Here is a 17,332-nt window from a genome sequence, read left to right as displayed (position 1 = left end):
ACAGAGTAAGCACTTATAAATTATTGTTGAATGGCTGAACTTTGAAATATAATATATGCACTAGTATAATAAGACACTGAAATGTCAATAATTTCTAAAAACTGTGCTAAAACCAGCATCTCCTTAGTTCAAAAGCATTTTCCAAAAGTAGCTGGCTGACTTAACACAAGGTCACTCATGCCTGCACAAATACGGCCCTCACCTAGTGCAGCTTCTTTATCGGCTCGGGGTTGCTGGTCTCTCCCATCCCACCCTGCAAGTGTCTGCTTCCCAGTTACCGAGGCCCTCCAGACAAAGCAGGGATGATTTACTTCATCTCCCCTTTGGGTAAATTATTTTTCAGTAGTAAAGGCGATCATCATAACTAACTTAAATTCAAAGTTTCACTGTGCCACCACTATTTGGCTTTTCAATGCAGGAACAAGCACGAAATTGAAAATTTAGTCTTGACTGGTGGTGAGTTCCCTGTTCATTTCTAAACAACATACTTAAATCTGATACACTTGAATTGAAATTTTCCAAATCAGGCTTCCAATTAAAGCTACCTTCATGGTAAATTTCTTGTGACAAATTGTGGGGTTTACTGAAATAACTTGATTTCATTTACAGGAGATATATAGACTTGGTTTAGTGCGGGTTGTTTTCTTTCTGGTTTACTGTCTGGGGGAAGGTGAGAGGAATGGTGAGTAGGGGAGAGAAGCAGTAACAGGGTTTTAAGAACTAACAGATGACTGCCTTGGCCTCCACCTTGTATCTCACCCCCCACAGCAGTTCCAGTAGCCCCAGGCTTCCCCAGGATGAGGCACCGGCCCATCGTGACTCAGAGGTCATCTGCTGAATCATCTTAGCCCTGCTCTTAGCCACCTCCAGGTTTTCTGTCAAGGCTGACTTTCTGGATTCTACCTTAACAGGGTTTGACAAGGTCATGATCAATGACAGTTACTGACTACAGACATTTTCCTCACCTAAGGAGTGCTAGTAGTCAGCCTTGGGCTTGAATGTCTCTTAGGAGACAATCTGTGACATCCACATTCCCAGTGACCTTTATTTAAGAAGGCTGAGGAAATGTCATCACAGCAGACTCAGGAAGCCTAAATTCTAGCCTGGTATGCTTCAGCCAAGTCATTCTGATTCAGTGGGTAGATCAAAGCTGCTTCTACTTACTTCACCAGCATGGCATGAAGACGGACAGATGGTTTAATATAGCAAACTCCTTAAAGAAGAGATGCCTTTTAAACAAGAGGTAGCTAGGACTGGTCTCTTGAGGGGATTTTTAAAGTGAATTCCAATTGTGGGATTCAGGATTATTCTTTAATGAGCTTTAGGCTGAAAATATGTTTCATACCTGCACATTTGAAACTCTGAGCAGTGAGTCCTCGTTCCAAAGACAAAGTCGTCAGGATGCTGAGGAAGCTGGTGGTCACAGACTGGCGTTTGTTCTTCCTGAGTTCATGCCCACCCATCTGATCCTTGGGTTTGGTCCTCAGCGTGACCTGCAGGTTTTGTTCTGAACTCCTTGCCGCATTGGCAGCTGTTTTCAGGGCCTCCATCCACTCCTGGGCCCTCTGCCGGGTCTCAGCACGGAGGCGGAGGACATCTTGGGGGAAAATGACTTGAAAGCAAGAGTCACAGTCATCCAGGTTGTCCATCTGGACGGCCAGACACACATCCACATTGTAGCTCAGCAGGGGATCCTCGTCCAGCTTGCCAGGCTGAAAAGCCATCAGGTAGGCCGGGCTCAGGACAAACGTAAATGCCTTCCAGTTGTTTTGGATGGTCAGCCTGTACAGCGTCCCTGATTTGAGGATGTTTTGGTACTCTTTGGGGCTATCCAAGACAGGGGATGGCACGAGCAGCTCACTGGATTTCTTCTGCAAACAACGATTCTGTGGACAGTCGACATGATGACCGAGCCCCGGTGAGTCAGCCAGCTCCTCTGGCCGTCCCACGTAAGCAGGCGCGGCGGCGTGCACACCTTCCCAAAGCTTCTGCCCCCAGTCCAAAGCCTCCCATGGCGACTCTGCCTTTAGCTGCAGCTGACTGTTGTCATACAGAACAGTATCCACCAGCCTGGCCTCGAGGTTGCCCAGAACAGATATACTCTGGAAGTGTGACAGCTGGTACGTTCCACAGAGGTTTTGATTCCCACTGCTGTCGAGGCTGTAGAAGTATAAGCTGTAGGGGGAGAGTTCTGCGTAACAGCTTTGCCAGTAACTGTCATGGTCCTTCCGAATCTCCAGGTAACCCTTTTTCAGAATGTTTGGGAATGCCTCCTTGTGTTCTAGAAAGAAAGGAAAAAAAAATAAAAAGAAGCAACATATTAATCCATTAATATGAATGAACTGAATGAGATGAAAAGGCAGGTGCCAGAAACCAAACGGATCAGGGGTTGACATCCTTCTGGCTCAAGAGTAAGTACTGGGGAGTGGGGTGTTGGGGTTTCATGGTCAATGTGGCATGCAGAAGTCCGTTCGGAAAACAGAAACACCGAGTGACTGGAACTATGCCACGTGGGCCCGTGAGACAACTGCGCTTTGCCAGGATTTCTTGTTTTCTAGATGACGTTCTACAGAGTACCAAGTACGAGAGAGAGAAAGTTCCTCCTGCCACCTGACCTAACTCCCTGCTAATGCTCATCTTTCTTTAGGTAGGTAAAGCCAGGAAGGGCCAGTGGAAAGACCAGAGCATGAAGTGCACTGCACTTCTCATAAACTCCTGTTTCTCAGATGCCCCCATCAGTCTTCAAGGCCAGGCCATGAGCCTTCTGGCTCATAACCAGTTCTCCAGCCGTGCCTCGACTACTCACTTCTTAGATCTCTGCTTGGATAGCAGTTCCTCTCACCTCTGAGCCTGCTTATGCTGTTCCCTCCGCTTGCAATGCCCCTTTCCCACCACTTCCACCAGCTATGACACATTTACTCTTCACTCAGCCATCCTCTCTTCCAGAAAGGGAGTTTGTCCCAACTCTCCCAACCCCACTCCCTCGCCTGCACAGACACATCCCTCGGTCAGTATCAGGGATCCTTACTATATTATTCCTCTCTAATGGGCTCTCATCAGTCTGTATTATAAAACAGTTTATAATTTTTAAATTATAAAAATAATTTATAATTTTTAAAGAAGTGTGTCTTTGCCACTGGTCTGTAAGCTCCACCGAGGACAGGGGCAAGGCCTGTCCTGTCATCCTTATATCACAGCACATAATGTAATGCCTGGTACACAGTAGGTACTTAGTAAGTACTTGTTGAATTAGAATAGAAATAAAGCTTCTACTATAATGTCCAGCATATAATAGGTATAATTCCCTTCCCTTCTCTTCCCCTGTGTTTCACAAGTTCATCTGGTCATGCCATCTTTAATCAATGATTAGCTGCAACAGATACAAATTTCATACTTTAATAAAAGGGGACTGTCACTTGGGAGATGTCCTGATACTTTCAACAGGCATGAAAATGAGGGAGCTCTCCTCCCTAGTACAGCTTTTCATTTCTGAGATGTTTCTCAATCTTTTTGCTGACACACGTCGGAGACAGTCATAAACTAATTGAGTCACTCCCTGAAGAAGAGAAATCACATTCCCAAAGGGTATGATTTCTGATCTTGGCTGGAGAAAAAAAAAAAAAAAAGAGTAACACAGATCTAGATCTTCAAATAGCAAAAACCAAAAGAGAAAATGAGAGAAATGCAGCAGAGAAAAGCCAGTTTTACCTGCTTTATATCTCTGCTCCTGGCATTCATCAGTATTTCTGTGGTAATTCAAAAGCCATTAATTTCTTGCAACCCACACTAATCCCTTTGCAGAGAGAGATAATGGATGCCTATTCTCCGTTTTCTTTTCTGATAATGCAGTAAGAGAGGCAGTGCTGTTAGAGACACTGATGCCGCCTCTCCTCCTCTCATTTCCATCAGGTGCCGATGACAGTTCAACCTTTTCCATAATAAGACCCATAACCTCGCGTCCCTCCATCCCCATCCCTCCTGTGACCTAACAGCTCAGGCATGTATCCCCGAATAAAATAAAAACCATCTCTCTTGCTTTTAGCTAGGAATTTTCCTCTCCTTTTCTTTCCTCCCTGAGAGCTTTTTACAACAGCTTCCACGAATTAGAAATTCTAACTATAATTGGACCCAAGCCAGAAGCAAACCTCACTCCTTTCTGACTGTATAAGCTAGGGTGGCAGATGCCAGCTTGGGTGGACTGAATAGAAGTCTAACAGGGAGTCTCAAAAGTTCCCCCACCTTCTTGCTGCAGAATAAGGTAAAGAATGCACTGTGTTTCAATATCTTCTCCTCACCTCGGCTCAGCCCTCTCTAAATAGGTATGTTAAATTGAGATAGAAAAGAGGGGTGTTAATCATAGGAAATGGCCCATCCTTATAGGCTGCAGTTTGTAGTGTAATTTCTTGGAAAAGAAGAGAACAGATGTGATCAGGAAACTATTCTCAGCATGTATTCCTTTCTGGAGGGCCTGTTTATTTCAAACCTTATTAATATGTTGTGTGTGAAGTATTAATTATCTGACTGTAGAGGGCTGGAGAACTACCATTTCTCTTTAATCTCTAGCTGCTACTTTCTACTGAATCTGAAATTTATTTTGAATATTTTTGCTATTGACAAATCAGAAGTTATATACTTAAATCTAAGCTTTCGTTAATTTACTATAGTTCAACTTTTGTTTCCCCGGACCATATCATTTCATCACATACATTCTTCTAAAGTGTTCCATTTCACAAATGAACAATATGACCTCTGTCTTAATTAATATCATAAATGGTTCAGGTAGAACAGCTGACAAAGATTATCGCCGTTTCCCCAATGAAAATAGAGAAAGGTGATCAAAATGAATCACTGTGTCTGTAAATTTCATACTGAAACCATAAGAGAGTAATTCCCTTGTGAAAAACAGCGAGAAGCAAAAACAAAAACATAAACAAAAAGAACTTGAGAACTCTTTGCTTCCCCACTGCTTTCCACTGTGGCTAGTTACAAAGACCTGGGTCAGTTCCTCCTCAACAAAGACCCCTTTTCCTTCTCCCCCTGGTCCCACAGTACCCAGAGCAGTGGCTTAAGGACAAAAATTGCTACTGATTGACGAGGAAGAGGGGATTTTTCCCCCTCATGAACCTCATTCATTTCTGTACTGCCAACCCACTGAAGAGTTCCTCTTTTGCCATTATTTCCTCTTTCTGTTCTCAAAAAAGTTCCCATTCTCAGGCCACCATCTTAATCAAGATCTTAAATGGGCTCCCATTTCAAGTCCTCCCCCCGCACCCCACCATGTCACACTCAGTTACCGGGGTAACCTTTCTGGATCACTCATAACCTTTCCCATGCCCTCCTCAATCAGCCCAAAACCCTGCACAAGTTTCCTGGTGCTACACAATAAAGTCCCAACTCCTTAGACTGGCCTTAACACATTTTCTCATGGAAAATTTCAAACACAGTCAAAGGCATGGAGAAGAGTAAAATGGACACCTGTGGGCTCACCCCTTAGCTTAAAAGTCATCAGGTTTCTGCTATTCTTGTTTCCTCTTTCCCACTCCTCTCCAACTCTTGCTTTTTATTGTTTTTTGTTTGTTTGTTTGTTTTTGCTGGAATACTTGAAAGCAAATTGCAGACATTTTATCATTTCTACTGTAAATATTTCAGGCTGTATCTCTAACAGGTAAGAATATATGTATATATATATATATATATATATATATATACACCAGTTTCACACCCAAAACATGAATAATTCCTTATCCAATACCCAGTCTGTATCTCATTTCCCCAGATTCTCTCAAAAAATTTCTTTATACAGATGGTTTGCTCGATTTAGGTCCACACCTTGATTTGGCTGGTAGGTCTTTTAAGCCTCTTTAAATCTATAACAGTTCCCTCTTTCTCCATTTTTTTTTTCATGCCATGTATTTATTGAAGAAATTCATTCCTTTGTCCTGTAGAATTTCTCATTTGGCTGAGTGTATCCTCATGGTATCAGTCAAATGCTCCTGTTTCCCAGGTTTTCCATCAACTGCTATTTACTTATTTTATTATTATTTTTTAAAATATTTACCTATTTATTTGGTTGACCGAGTCTTAGTAGCAGCAGGCAGGCTCCTTAGTTGCAGCTCGCCAGCTTCTTAGCTGCGGCATGTATGTGGGATCTAGTCCTCTGACCAGGGATAAAACCCAGGCCCCCTGCATTGGGAGCAGAGTCAACGACTGTGCCACCAGGGAAGTCCCTCATCTGCTATTTAGATCTCAAGATCCAGTTAGGTTTTTTTTTGTTTGTTTGTTTTTTATGCAAGAATATGTTACAGGTGGTTGTCCTACTTGCAGGGATATGGAGATTGATTCGGAGGTTCAGATGATGTTAGCCTGACCCCTCCGTTTTGAGTTTCCCCAGGGACCTTTCACACTGCAGCCACTCTCTTCCACTCCCCACCCTCCAGCCAGGGGACTTGCTGTAGCTTCCATTACTGGCCCCTCCCGACCTTCAGGCATTTTCTCTCACTGTTCTCCCTGCCTAGATTTCCCTGCATCTCTGCTTGTCCATGTTTTCATCATACGTGAGAGCTAGTATAAAATCTCACCTTTTCCTGAAGCCTTTCTTTGTCCCCTCTAGTTGAACACAACTGTCCCCCTCCGAAGCCCCGTGGCTCTATGGCTACACCACCCTGATGACTCATATTTCAGATACTATTTCACACTCATCAAATATGTACTAAGTTATATAATAAAAGTATTCCAAGAAAATCAATAAGAAATGATTTTAAAAAGTTTCTGCCTCCACAGCCCGGCACCCACAATCCTTCTGCCCAGACTGTAGAGCGTTTGATAGGAAGCCTTTAGACAGTATACATATGTAATAATAATATTATAAATAATAATTGGGCATGTTCACATATATTAGCATATGTAATTAAAATGTGCTTCTATTTGGGTTACTTTATGCAATTCTGTTTTTTAAAAAACCAGCATGTCCCAGATCACAATAAATGAAACATTTAGGTAAACATTTAATTTACCAAGAAAGTCTGAACTGCCTGAGTCAACACCATGAATGATGTCATAAGAATAGGACTTCAAAGATCAGACAATAGTTTAAAATGAAAGATAAAGAGCAACGTTTTAACATTTTCAAAGGACTCAAAAGCCTATGTGGTGTCAGTATTCCAAATCAAAATTATCTAGGCAAATTTAAAGGAAACATTTAAGTTCTTACAGCAAGATGAATAAATGTGAAAGGAAGCCGAAGTAGAGAGTGAATGGAGTACCATGATGCTACAGAATCACATTCTGTCCTAGACAAGCCCAAAAGGACTGCCCCTCAAAGTTCAACAGATTTATTACATTTCCTTTGCCCTTCATCATCTTTCTTTTCAGTTTCTCTACAGGTTATCTAGGCTATTGTTAGCTAAAAGGATAGATGATTTTAAGATCTGAAAGCCTAGGAAACAGGCTTTACAACTACACATGGGCTCAAAACTAAGGGAGCAAGGCAATTTGACACACGTTTACTGAGTGCCAACTATGAGCAAAGTAGAACACTAAGCTTTATTGGAGACCCAAAGATGCCAGACGTCCTCAAGGTGCTTACAATTCAGTTTTGGCAAATGACTCTAACAGGAGGCTTCCAGGTCAATGATAAAGGAGGAACCATAGCGCCACTTCAGAGCAAAGACACTTCTATGATTTGGCTCTTCTTCATGAATGGCCAGTGCCAGTGACCTGTACTCAACCGCTACTGTCTCTTGACTTCCAGATCCCATCCCCAGCCTCCCAGACTACAGTGCCACTTGGTTCAACCTCACCTCACAGCTCTGACCCAGGTGCTGCCAGCACTACATGACAGCCTAGAGCATGGGAGAATGTGACTAGACTCCCTCAGATACAGACAACCTGAGAACCGTCTGTCTACTCACTGGCCAGCCCCACTTCCTCCTCCAAGACTGCACGCTTCTCTGGGGTTAGTTACAACCTCTAGGCTTCAGGACTCAGCCCTAGTCCTCAACTCCAAGTTCTGGACTTCCCCTCTTACTGAATGGCCCGCTCTTAGCTCCACGCACCCTCGGAGTAATAGCCCCTTCTGGCACTGTCTGATGCAGACAGGAGGCAACTTTCACTGACTGCTACTGACTGCCTGGAACCCTGTGCTGAGAAAGATGCTGAGGCCACATCCAGACTCAGTGGGGAAAAAGCACCATGACGTCACTGAGGTGGGAAAAGATACATGTTATGTATTTGCCATCTGGTTTTAGGATCTTTACAAACACAGGTCCTCCCCCTCCTTGATTCCAGAGACCTAATTCTCTCTTCCACAACAGTAACATCCTAGACCTCTTAGACCTCTTCATCACAAAGTATTTTCCAACTTCCAATGCGGTACTCCTTCATTTTCCTTACTCCTCCACCTCCCCTACCTTCCACTCCATCCTTATAAGGACCTTTAAACATGAAGCCCTTCTACCTCACCCCTTAAAGTCTCTTCCTTGTTTCACTGGACTCCTTCCTCTAGACTCTCTAGTCAATAGTTAAAACTTGTTTGCTCAGACTTCCCAGATTTAAGCACCAACTCTGGATCATTACCATCGTCTATTTAAGACCAGCATGCTCGAGGAAGACTCAGAAGTATTGACACAGGTATGTTAGTTCATTTCAACTGCTATAACAAAATACCATAATCTGGGTACCTTGTAAACAACAGAAATTTATTTCTCACAGCTCTGGAGGTGGGAAGTCTGAGACCAAAGTACCAGCTTTGGTACTGGTGAGACAAAGCTTCCTGGTTGATAAAAGGCCATCTTTTTGCTATAACTTCACATGGCGGAAGGGGCTAGGGAGCTCTGTAGGGTCTCTTTTATAAAAGAGACTAATCCCATTCATGAGGGCCCCACCCTCATGACCTGAGCACCCCCAAAGCCTCCTCTTAATTCCATCACTTCAGGGGTCAGAAGTTTAACATATGAATTTTGCGGGGGGACACAAATCTTCAGACTGGAGCACCGGTCAAACATAGATTCATGTTGCTCAACTTCTTTTATAGCTTTAATCCTGACAATTCATTCTTTTATTCATCTCATGGATCCCAAACACAATCCAAGAACAATTTTTCCACATCTTCTTTAGTCTTTTCAAACTGCAAATTCCACCATCTCTTTGTGTACCATAGGGAGCTCCTTTACATACACTATACTTGGCTTCACTTCAACATTACACTAACCAATATCCTATACAAGTAAGACAGAGCACAGTGGTTAAGACCGCATGTGCTAGAGCCAACTGGCCTAAGTTTAAATCATAATTCTGACCTTACTGGCTGGGTAACCCTGGACAAATTGCTTAACCCAAGTCTCAGTTTTATCATCTTTAGAATGGACTATATTAGCACCTACCTCATTGTGCTATTGTGAGGAAGAAATGAGTAACTCTCAGAACGATGCCTGACACATCTTAAGTATTCAATAGATGTTCCCTATTTTAGCTTCTGGTCTCACAAGAAGCAGCTTCTTGCCTCCTTGTTAAAGCTAACCCTTCCACCTTCACTCTGTACCTAATTCTTTCCCTCTTCTTCAGAATCTCTTCCTCTATAACATCTGAAAATTACCTCTCTATGGATCTCTTTTCCTCTTGTCTTCTAATATCCTAAGGTTTGTTGTGTCTATTCAAAATTATTCACTTGAACCTACGTCTTCTATGGCTCAATCTGTCTCCTTCCTTCAGATTCCAGATTCTTCTAATGCCTCTACTTTCTGTCCCGCACAATCTGGCCTCTGATTATTGCTGACCTCCCCTCACATCATCTCACATTTCTTCTCTCACTCCAGCCAAAAGCCTCTCATGGGTTTTGAACAAGCCGAGCACTTTCTGGCCTCAAGGACTCTGAAGCTGCTGTATCCTAGGTTTGGGACATCTCCCCCCAGCTCCACTGATGTATTCAACTCCCTCAGCTTTTCACCTCAAAGGTGCCATCCTCAGTGAGGCCTTCATCCCTCAGCACCTCAGTTAAAGGGCCCCCCCTCAGTCCCTCTCTATCTTAAAACATTGTTTTATTTCGTTCAAAGAACTGCTCCTTGAAGACAGAGGCCTGAATGTCTCTCTCCCTTTGTATTCCCAGTGGCTGGCTCTATAAGTATTTGTCGAATGTATGCACCAAGGACTAAGCTAGAATCGTGGAAACAACAGGTGAATCAGACAGACCCTGTCAACAGTTTACAGCCCAGTGACAGCCCTCCTTTCTCTCTTCACAAGTCCCACTTTCTCTTTTACCACAGTCGCCCTCATTTGAGTCCCCATCACCTCACATCATGATGACCGCAGAGCCTTCTCATTTCCATCCCTTCAATTCTTTCCATCTACCAATCCACCCCACGTACTGTTAGGGCCTGAGGGGACCCAATAAATAGCATCACTTTTTTTCACCCAAGTTCTAAACCAACTGAGATTGACAGAGGGTAGTCAGACGCATAGAAATCAAAACATGAGCCAGCTGGAGGACACAGCTTAGGTGTGTAGCACCCCAGAATTCCACAGACTCACCAATGAGTCACCCGCAGCACTGGATCAGCACAGGCTCCCCTCCCAGGGACCACCCATGAAAGGCTGATGGGTGGTGGAGCAGGCCTAGAGGAGCGGACCAGAATCAGTGCTTCCTTTAGAGGCTGAGTTACACATGCCTGGTTCCTCTCCTAAAGTTGCCCATAAGTTACTCCTCCCCAGGGGTGGAGTGTGCAAAGGGAGGGAGAGAGGCCAAGGGGGCCATTCTAACTGATGAATCTTTACATGGACACAAAAAGCTATAGGGAAGGAGATTCCCTGCAACCCACCCCCCACTACCCTTGGCCACTGCCAGCTTCCAGACTTTCTGTAAATTATCCTTTTAATCTTGACTCTCAAGAAATTTTCAAGTGCTTCTTGCCAAACATATCATGTTAATTCTCTCTGTCTGGCTTTGAAGGTCCTCCATAATCTCAGCCCACTGCTCTACAAAATGTGGTCCTGTTCTGGCTTAGCCTCTGACCACCCCGCACAAAGCCTGTGTTCATCTCCACCTCGGCTGTGTGCTCAACCCTCAGTGCTCAGCTGGAACATCCTTTCCTCAATGAAGACTCCTCTGACATTCTAGACCACAATCAACTCTCTTTTCTTTACATTTCTGGTTAATAAAACAGTTTTCCAAGTCTATTTGTTTCATGTTATTATCCAACTGTGTTTAAGCCAGAGACTAGGGGGAAATTAACCAAATTTAGGTCCTTGTTCTCATTAGAGGGCATGAGGGAAGTGAAATTAACAGTATGCACATCAATCATGACACTGCCACAAATGTCCATAGCAAAGAACATGAAGAGAATGATGCTACAGGAGCCAAAGAGGGGCTGTGTTTTGTACATTTTCAATATGGTATATAAGCCCTCACACAGTGCTGGCAACAGTAGTGCTCACAGATATTTTTTAACTTATTTTGGTAGAAATGCACTAGGCTCAAGTGATATCTCTTCTGTGAGTTACTTTGGAGATCTTTCTTTATGGGTAAAAGAGAATATCCCATTTGTTTTCCCTTCATTAACCTAGGGGAAAAGACATATCTGTGCAGGCTCTAGGAGAAAGAGATCCATAACATATCTAGCTATGTATTAGCTAGACACACCAGCTGGGGATCTTTTCCATCTAAGTTCTTTGTGCTATGAGCAACTGTGATAGTGCATAAGTCAACACAGACCTGGTCAATTTCACTTCTCAAGTGTGAACCTGACCAGGAGATCACAGACCCAACCTCTTAAATTCAGAGGTTTTCTGCCTTCTGTGACAAGGGTAATTTCTAGTGCTTATAGAACTTTTTGACCCAGAAAACATTTCCAAACATCAACTTTCAAATGATGCTCACTCTTGGCCATCGTGAGCTTCTCATTCTGTTTCGTTAATCTATACGAATTAAGTATAAAAGAATCTCTCATACTTAGGCCACCAGATTTTAAGATAAGTGGCATTCCATTGCTATATCTTTGGGTAACACAGAATCACAGAAACTTAGAGCCAAAAGGGACTAGAAATCTCATCAGCCCAGCCCTATCTGAAGCAGAACCTGTCAGGTGCCTCCAGCCTATCAACTGTCTCCCCCTTATTTACCAACGGAACCCTAATTTTGTTCAGTTGTGGAGATGGCCTCTCCCCTGCCCCACAAAAAGAATCATGATTTGTTTAACCCAATCAGTAACTGCATTTTCCTTTGCCAGAGATTGCTTTAGGGGAAGGCATGCAACCCAGTTCTGGCTGCAGACAAGGTGCTTTTGGGGTCCTCTGGGAAGAGACCCAGAGGAAGTGCCCTGCTTTCCCTTCCTGACTTTGGCGGCCGATATATAGCCTTGGGACTGCTGTAGCCATGTTGCATAAATGAGGGAGAGAAGAGACACTACCAGTATACTGAGGATAGCAGAGGAAAAAGATGAAAAGTGCCTGGGTCTTGATGACCCTGGGGCCACCAGAGGTAGGTGTCCTTAAGTGTTCACATACAGTGTTTGATATTCACTAAGTGTCCAATAGCTATCTGTTAGATACATGAAAAAATAAGATGATAAATGGCCTCACTGTTTATGCCACTTTCAGCTGAGTTTCTATTACTTGCTTCTAAACACATTCTAACTGATTTAACAGATTTGGAAAGAGGTTCCAGGAAACAAAGTGACTTGGCCAAGGTTATACCACAGAGTGTGCAAGTTGAGAGTGGAACTCCAACCTCCAGACTTTCAATCTAGATGACATTGTGCTTTAACTGTGGTGGAGGGGATGAGGCCTAAGCTTCCTCAGACTTGAGAGGCAGTATTAGAGCGTGGTTATGTGTGGCCTCCAGAATGGGCTTGGCTTGGGATCCTAGCTCCACCACATACTAGCCAGATGGCCTTGGGTGAGGTTACCTTCTCTAAGGCTTGGCTTTCTCCTTTGTAAAATCAGCAAAATATTAATCTCTTAGTCTAACATATTAAACTATTATTAATATTAAATAAGATAATGGATGAACATTTCTTAGCACAGGTCTGGGCATAAAGTTAACTCTCATTAAGTGATAGCTCTTATTGACAGTATTAATACTAATAAGATTCATTCAACTTGACTCAGCTTTAGGTAAGAAAAAATGAAAGAGAGGCCATTTTCATTCTGGAAACAAACAAATAAAACAGTGCTGTCCTGATTTTCCAAGCACCAATACATAGAGTCCAACCAAACACCTTGCATATGCTCATACCTGATATGATAGAAAGTTATCTACAATACAATTCATTTTATCAAAGAACTGCCAACCTAGTGTGGGAGATGAATGTACAAGCAATTACCTATAATGTGCGGCAGAATAAAATGTGCTATGGAAACATAAAATAAGAGAAAAAAAATCATTTTAATTTAAAAGAAACACAAGAAACAGAGAACAAACCAGTGGTTATCAGAGGGGAAAGGGGTCAGAGGAGGAGCAAGATAGGTGAATTAGAAGGATTAGGAGGTACGAACTACCACGTATAAAATAAATAAGTTACAAGAATGTGATGCATGGTACAGGAGATACAGCCAATGTTTTATGATAACTTTATGCAGAGTATAATCTATAAAAATAGAAAATAGGTATGTTGTGTACCTCAAGTTAATATAATATTGTAAGTTACTTATACTTCAATTTTTTTTTTAATGGAAAAATATGGAAAGGTCTTAGGGATGATGTGGCATTTGAACTGTTCCTTGAAAGAAAATGGAGGATTCTGAAAAGTGAAGAAGACAGAGAAGGTATTGTGGGTGAAGAGACATCACGAGCAAAGTCCCAGGAGCTTGAACGCACACGGCACATTCAAAACTAGCACACAGATGGGGTGAAGAAAGGTGCAGGTGATAAGCTTGGAAAGATGGGAAAGATGCTTTAGAAAATTTACACTTGATTTTGTAAACAATGGGGAACCATGATTCATTTTTGAGAACAGAGTAGCACGAAAAGATCTGTGTTTTAAGAAAGTAACTCTAGCAGTTTGTGAAATTAGTAACTATAGTTCTTCTTAGCCAAGAAAGATAAAATACATTAACAGAACAACCGCCTAAAAATGCCAGACATTTCATTTTCAGAGTTCCCATATACATTTGTTAGGAATCAGGATGCGGGCTGGCAATGAGGCATGTTGGGTTTCCGAAAAATATAACCAATGGAAACTATACAACCATATAAAATCAACTTTCTGTGACCTATTTTAGCAACTTCTTTGCACTGACTAATCTTGCTGAAGGGTGAATCATAAATTCAGCAGAGCCCATGTCCTGGTGACCTCACTTGTTCTAAGCCCGTAGGAATATTCCCACCTCTACTGGCTCCAAGTCTTTTGAGAAACATCATAATTGAAAAAGCAGTCATTTTAGTATAAGTCCCAAATTTGGCTTTCTTTTTCTTTTTTTTTTTTTTCTTCTCTAGTGAAAGATGGGGAAAAAGGGAATCAAAACAGAGTAACATAGAACTCCAGATAAAGAAACCATACTGCCATGGTTTTTCTAGCCCTACAGAAAAACTCTGCTTGAGACCTTCTCCTAAAGTACTCAGCACAAGAACAACAGGCAGAGGGATGGTACCAGGTCACCAGAGAGTGAAACCGACTGAAACAAAAGCCCAGCTGACCACTGCCCTTGCCAAGCAGATGAAAATGTGAACACAGGGAGGGAAAAGTCAGTCAGATTCGGGCAGTCTGCTGAGTTTCAGAGCTCCATAGCTAATGCCAAGGAGCTCTTCTAAAACTTTTTTATTTGAAAAATTGCAACAGCAGTTCATCCAGAAGTAGAGTCACAAGGCACGTGGAAATCCTTCTGTGTTACCTAATTTCAACCATACATATATTCCCATCATGACCTTCCATTACCTCTCTGACTACAGTAATTGGCTCCCACACAACCGTAAGTCAAGGTCAGTTCAACAACATCCTAGAATAATATCATTTTAGAGTTGGGAAAGATTATAGAGATAATTTAACCTGCTTCACGAGTTTACAAACCAAAGGCAGTAGACAAGTGATTCTTCCAAACCTACATGGTGAGTTAGGGGTAGAGCTACGATACAACGCTTCCAAGTCCTTGCTGAGTGTTCTTTCCATATAGCCTCACCTTCCTCTACCATGTGTATATAGAGGGATGAAAGAGAGAGTGTGTGTGTATATACCTATTTTTCATATTGATAACATATCTAGTGTCCACACGTTCTTATGGCGTTTTATGTTCTTACCTTAATATATGTTTATATTTGGATTGTAATTCTATGGTGTTAGGATCCCATTTTTTTATCCCACAGGAAATTCCCTGCTGCCTCTGGCTGCATCATTACTTAGTGAACAAGAACAGGGTAACAGCGGTGCAAAGGGGGAAAGGGTTAAGACAGATACTAGTCAGGAGCATGTCTGTACAGAATGAAGATTAGCGCTAGGACTAAAAAGGAGCCATTCTGGTTGCGGGATCAGGGCTAGTTCTCAGTCACACCTCGCTACAGCTGCCTAGGGCATGGCAGACCCTGGGATGGCAGAAGCAAGGGAGCTGGTGCTGAGGAAGCTTCGGTCTCCACCACCTACCTTGAGGTTCTCTAGAAATAGCTGCCTTTGAAATGAGGTGATGACTGTGTTATTTAATGGATGGGTACATCCTTTCATAACGTATACGTATATCAAATCATCATGATGTACGCCTAAAATGTCGTACAATTTTGTCAATTATACTTCAATAAAGCTGAAAAAGATAAAAAAGAACTGCTGTTGCCATCTCGCCTTAGATCTATTCCTTCCCCATCAGTTTATGACCTAACCCTTTTGCTATGACTATTCTATCCTCAGGTAATGCAGGTAGTCTTAACTACATTGGATTCAAGCTATACTCCATCCACCTAGTAGGACCCACTTGCAGTACCCTAGCACTTAGCATAGTCTGTTTTCCTGAGGCAATGAAATCTCTAGAACGCATTCACAGGCTTCTGAGCAAGACTGAAAAAGGAAGCCAAAGATGGGGCAAAACTCTGAAGCCTTCTTTCCGTGGTCACAAACCCAGAGGGGTCGGTTCACTTATGCTTTTCTGTATGGATAACATTCAAGAGTGTGAAAGGCAAAGTTACAGTCTTCCTTTTGCAGATTCGTTGGTTCTCTAAAGGACTGTGACCAGCTCTGCACTGTTCATGTAGTAAATGTGTTAAAGGCAGGAAACAATCCTTGCTTAGCTAGACTGCTTGGGTGGGTCTCAGTTTTCCTAACCAGTGATTCCCTGTGGGAGTAATTTTAGTTGATGAACATTATCACCCAGGTCTCTTTCCTCCACACCACTTCCTACCCTTTACCCCCACAGGGACCGATTGCCAACAAGCCTTCTATAGTGGAGGGTTCCGGAGACTGAGAACTACTGGCTTCCAAAGTAGGGGTCCAGCTCCAGCTTAGGGGTTAAGAGCATGGAGTCTGAAGAAAGAGTGCCCAGGTCCAAATCGAGGATCCACTTGTTACTAGCTGCGGGACTGTAAGCACGTTACTTCAGCTCTCTGTACCTCAGTGGCCTCATCCTTAAAAAGGGCTCAATAAAAATACCTATATCACAGGAGTGTTATATGAATTAAATAAGCTGCTATCTGCACAGCACTGAAAATAGTGAACAAAGTAAGTGTTTGCTGCTGTTGTTGTTATTTTTTCCCTTCTCTTTCCACCTGGGCTCTCTCACTTACCCTGAGGATGAACACACCAGGTGCTCGGATGTTGGCTTTGATAGTAACAAGTAGGATGTTAATCTCTTTGATGTATTCTGCTCTCATATATACCAAAAACCTAGGAAAGAAGTGATCTTCAAATCCAAAGCAATAGCCTTCTGTAAAGAAACACTATGAGGGAACGGGGAAAAGTTGAGGAGTGATGCAAAAAATTACCTCACGTGACTGCCAACTTCAGAAAGACTAAAGGGCACACCACAATTATCTCCCCAGGCTTTGTGCTCACCAAACAGCAGTCAGATTCCTCTACAAAGGGTAATTGTAACCATGCCTGTGTGACCCTGGAATCTGAGATGGTATCTGGAGACTCCTCCAAGGCCAGGGCACCATTCTTCCAACACTAGGGGCTACTTTACAAGCCATATCTGTTTGATTCTCTCTTATCACAAGGATAGTGCACAGCAGCCTTTGAGATGAAAGCAAATCTTCATTTCCTGCTGCTAAAGAACTTCACAGAGAGGATGTGCAAGGTATGAGATGCTAGATGATGGTGCGAGGCCCTCGGAAAAGAGGGTGGAGTTGTTCTTTTTCTAGAAGGACATAAACCAGCTAAAGAACTAATGTTCTTAATTTATAAGCTTGATTTCGATCAGAAATACA

At 42.7% G+C, this 17,332-nt stretch overlaps 1 protein-coding gene across 6 annotated transcripts in view; it reads right to left on the bottom strand.

The window, feature by feature from the left end:
* The window catches only part of PLEKHM3 (pleckstrin homology domain containing M3), a 188,484-nt gene that overhangs the window by 142,729 nt on the left and 28,423 nt on the right, over positions 1-17,332 (bottom strand). For all 6 annotated transcript variants that reach the window (XM_022567533.3, XM_022567531.3, XM_022567535.3 and 3 more), the window contains exon 3: positions 1,346-2,281. In XM_022567533.3, coding sequence (XP_022423241.1) covers positions 1,346-2,281 — 936 coding nt within the window. The remainder of the gene's footprint in view (positions 1-1,345; positions 2,282-17,332) is intronic.

The sequence above is a fragment of the Delphinapterus leucas genome, chromosome 8 (genome assembly GCF_059928025.1).
Source record: "Delphinapterus leucas isolate spDelLeu-1000000601 "Yukka" chromosome 8, BTC_Dleu_Yukka2, whole genome shotgun sequence".
Classification (NCBI taxonomy): Eukaryota; Metazoa; Chordata; class Mammalia; order Artiodactyla; family Monodontidae; genus Delphinapterus; species Delphinapterus leucas.
This window is presented reverse-complemented; position numbering and strand designations above follow the sequence as displayed.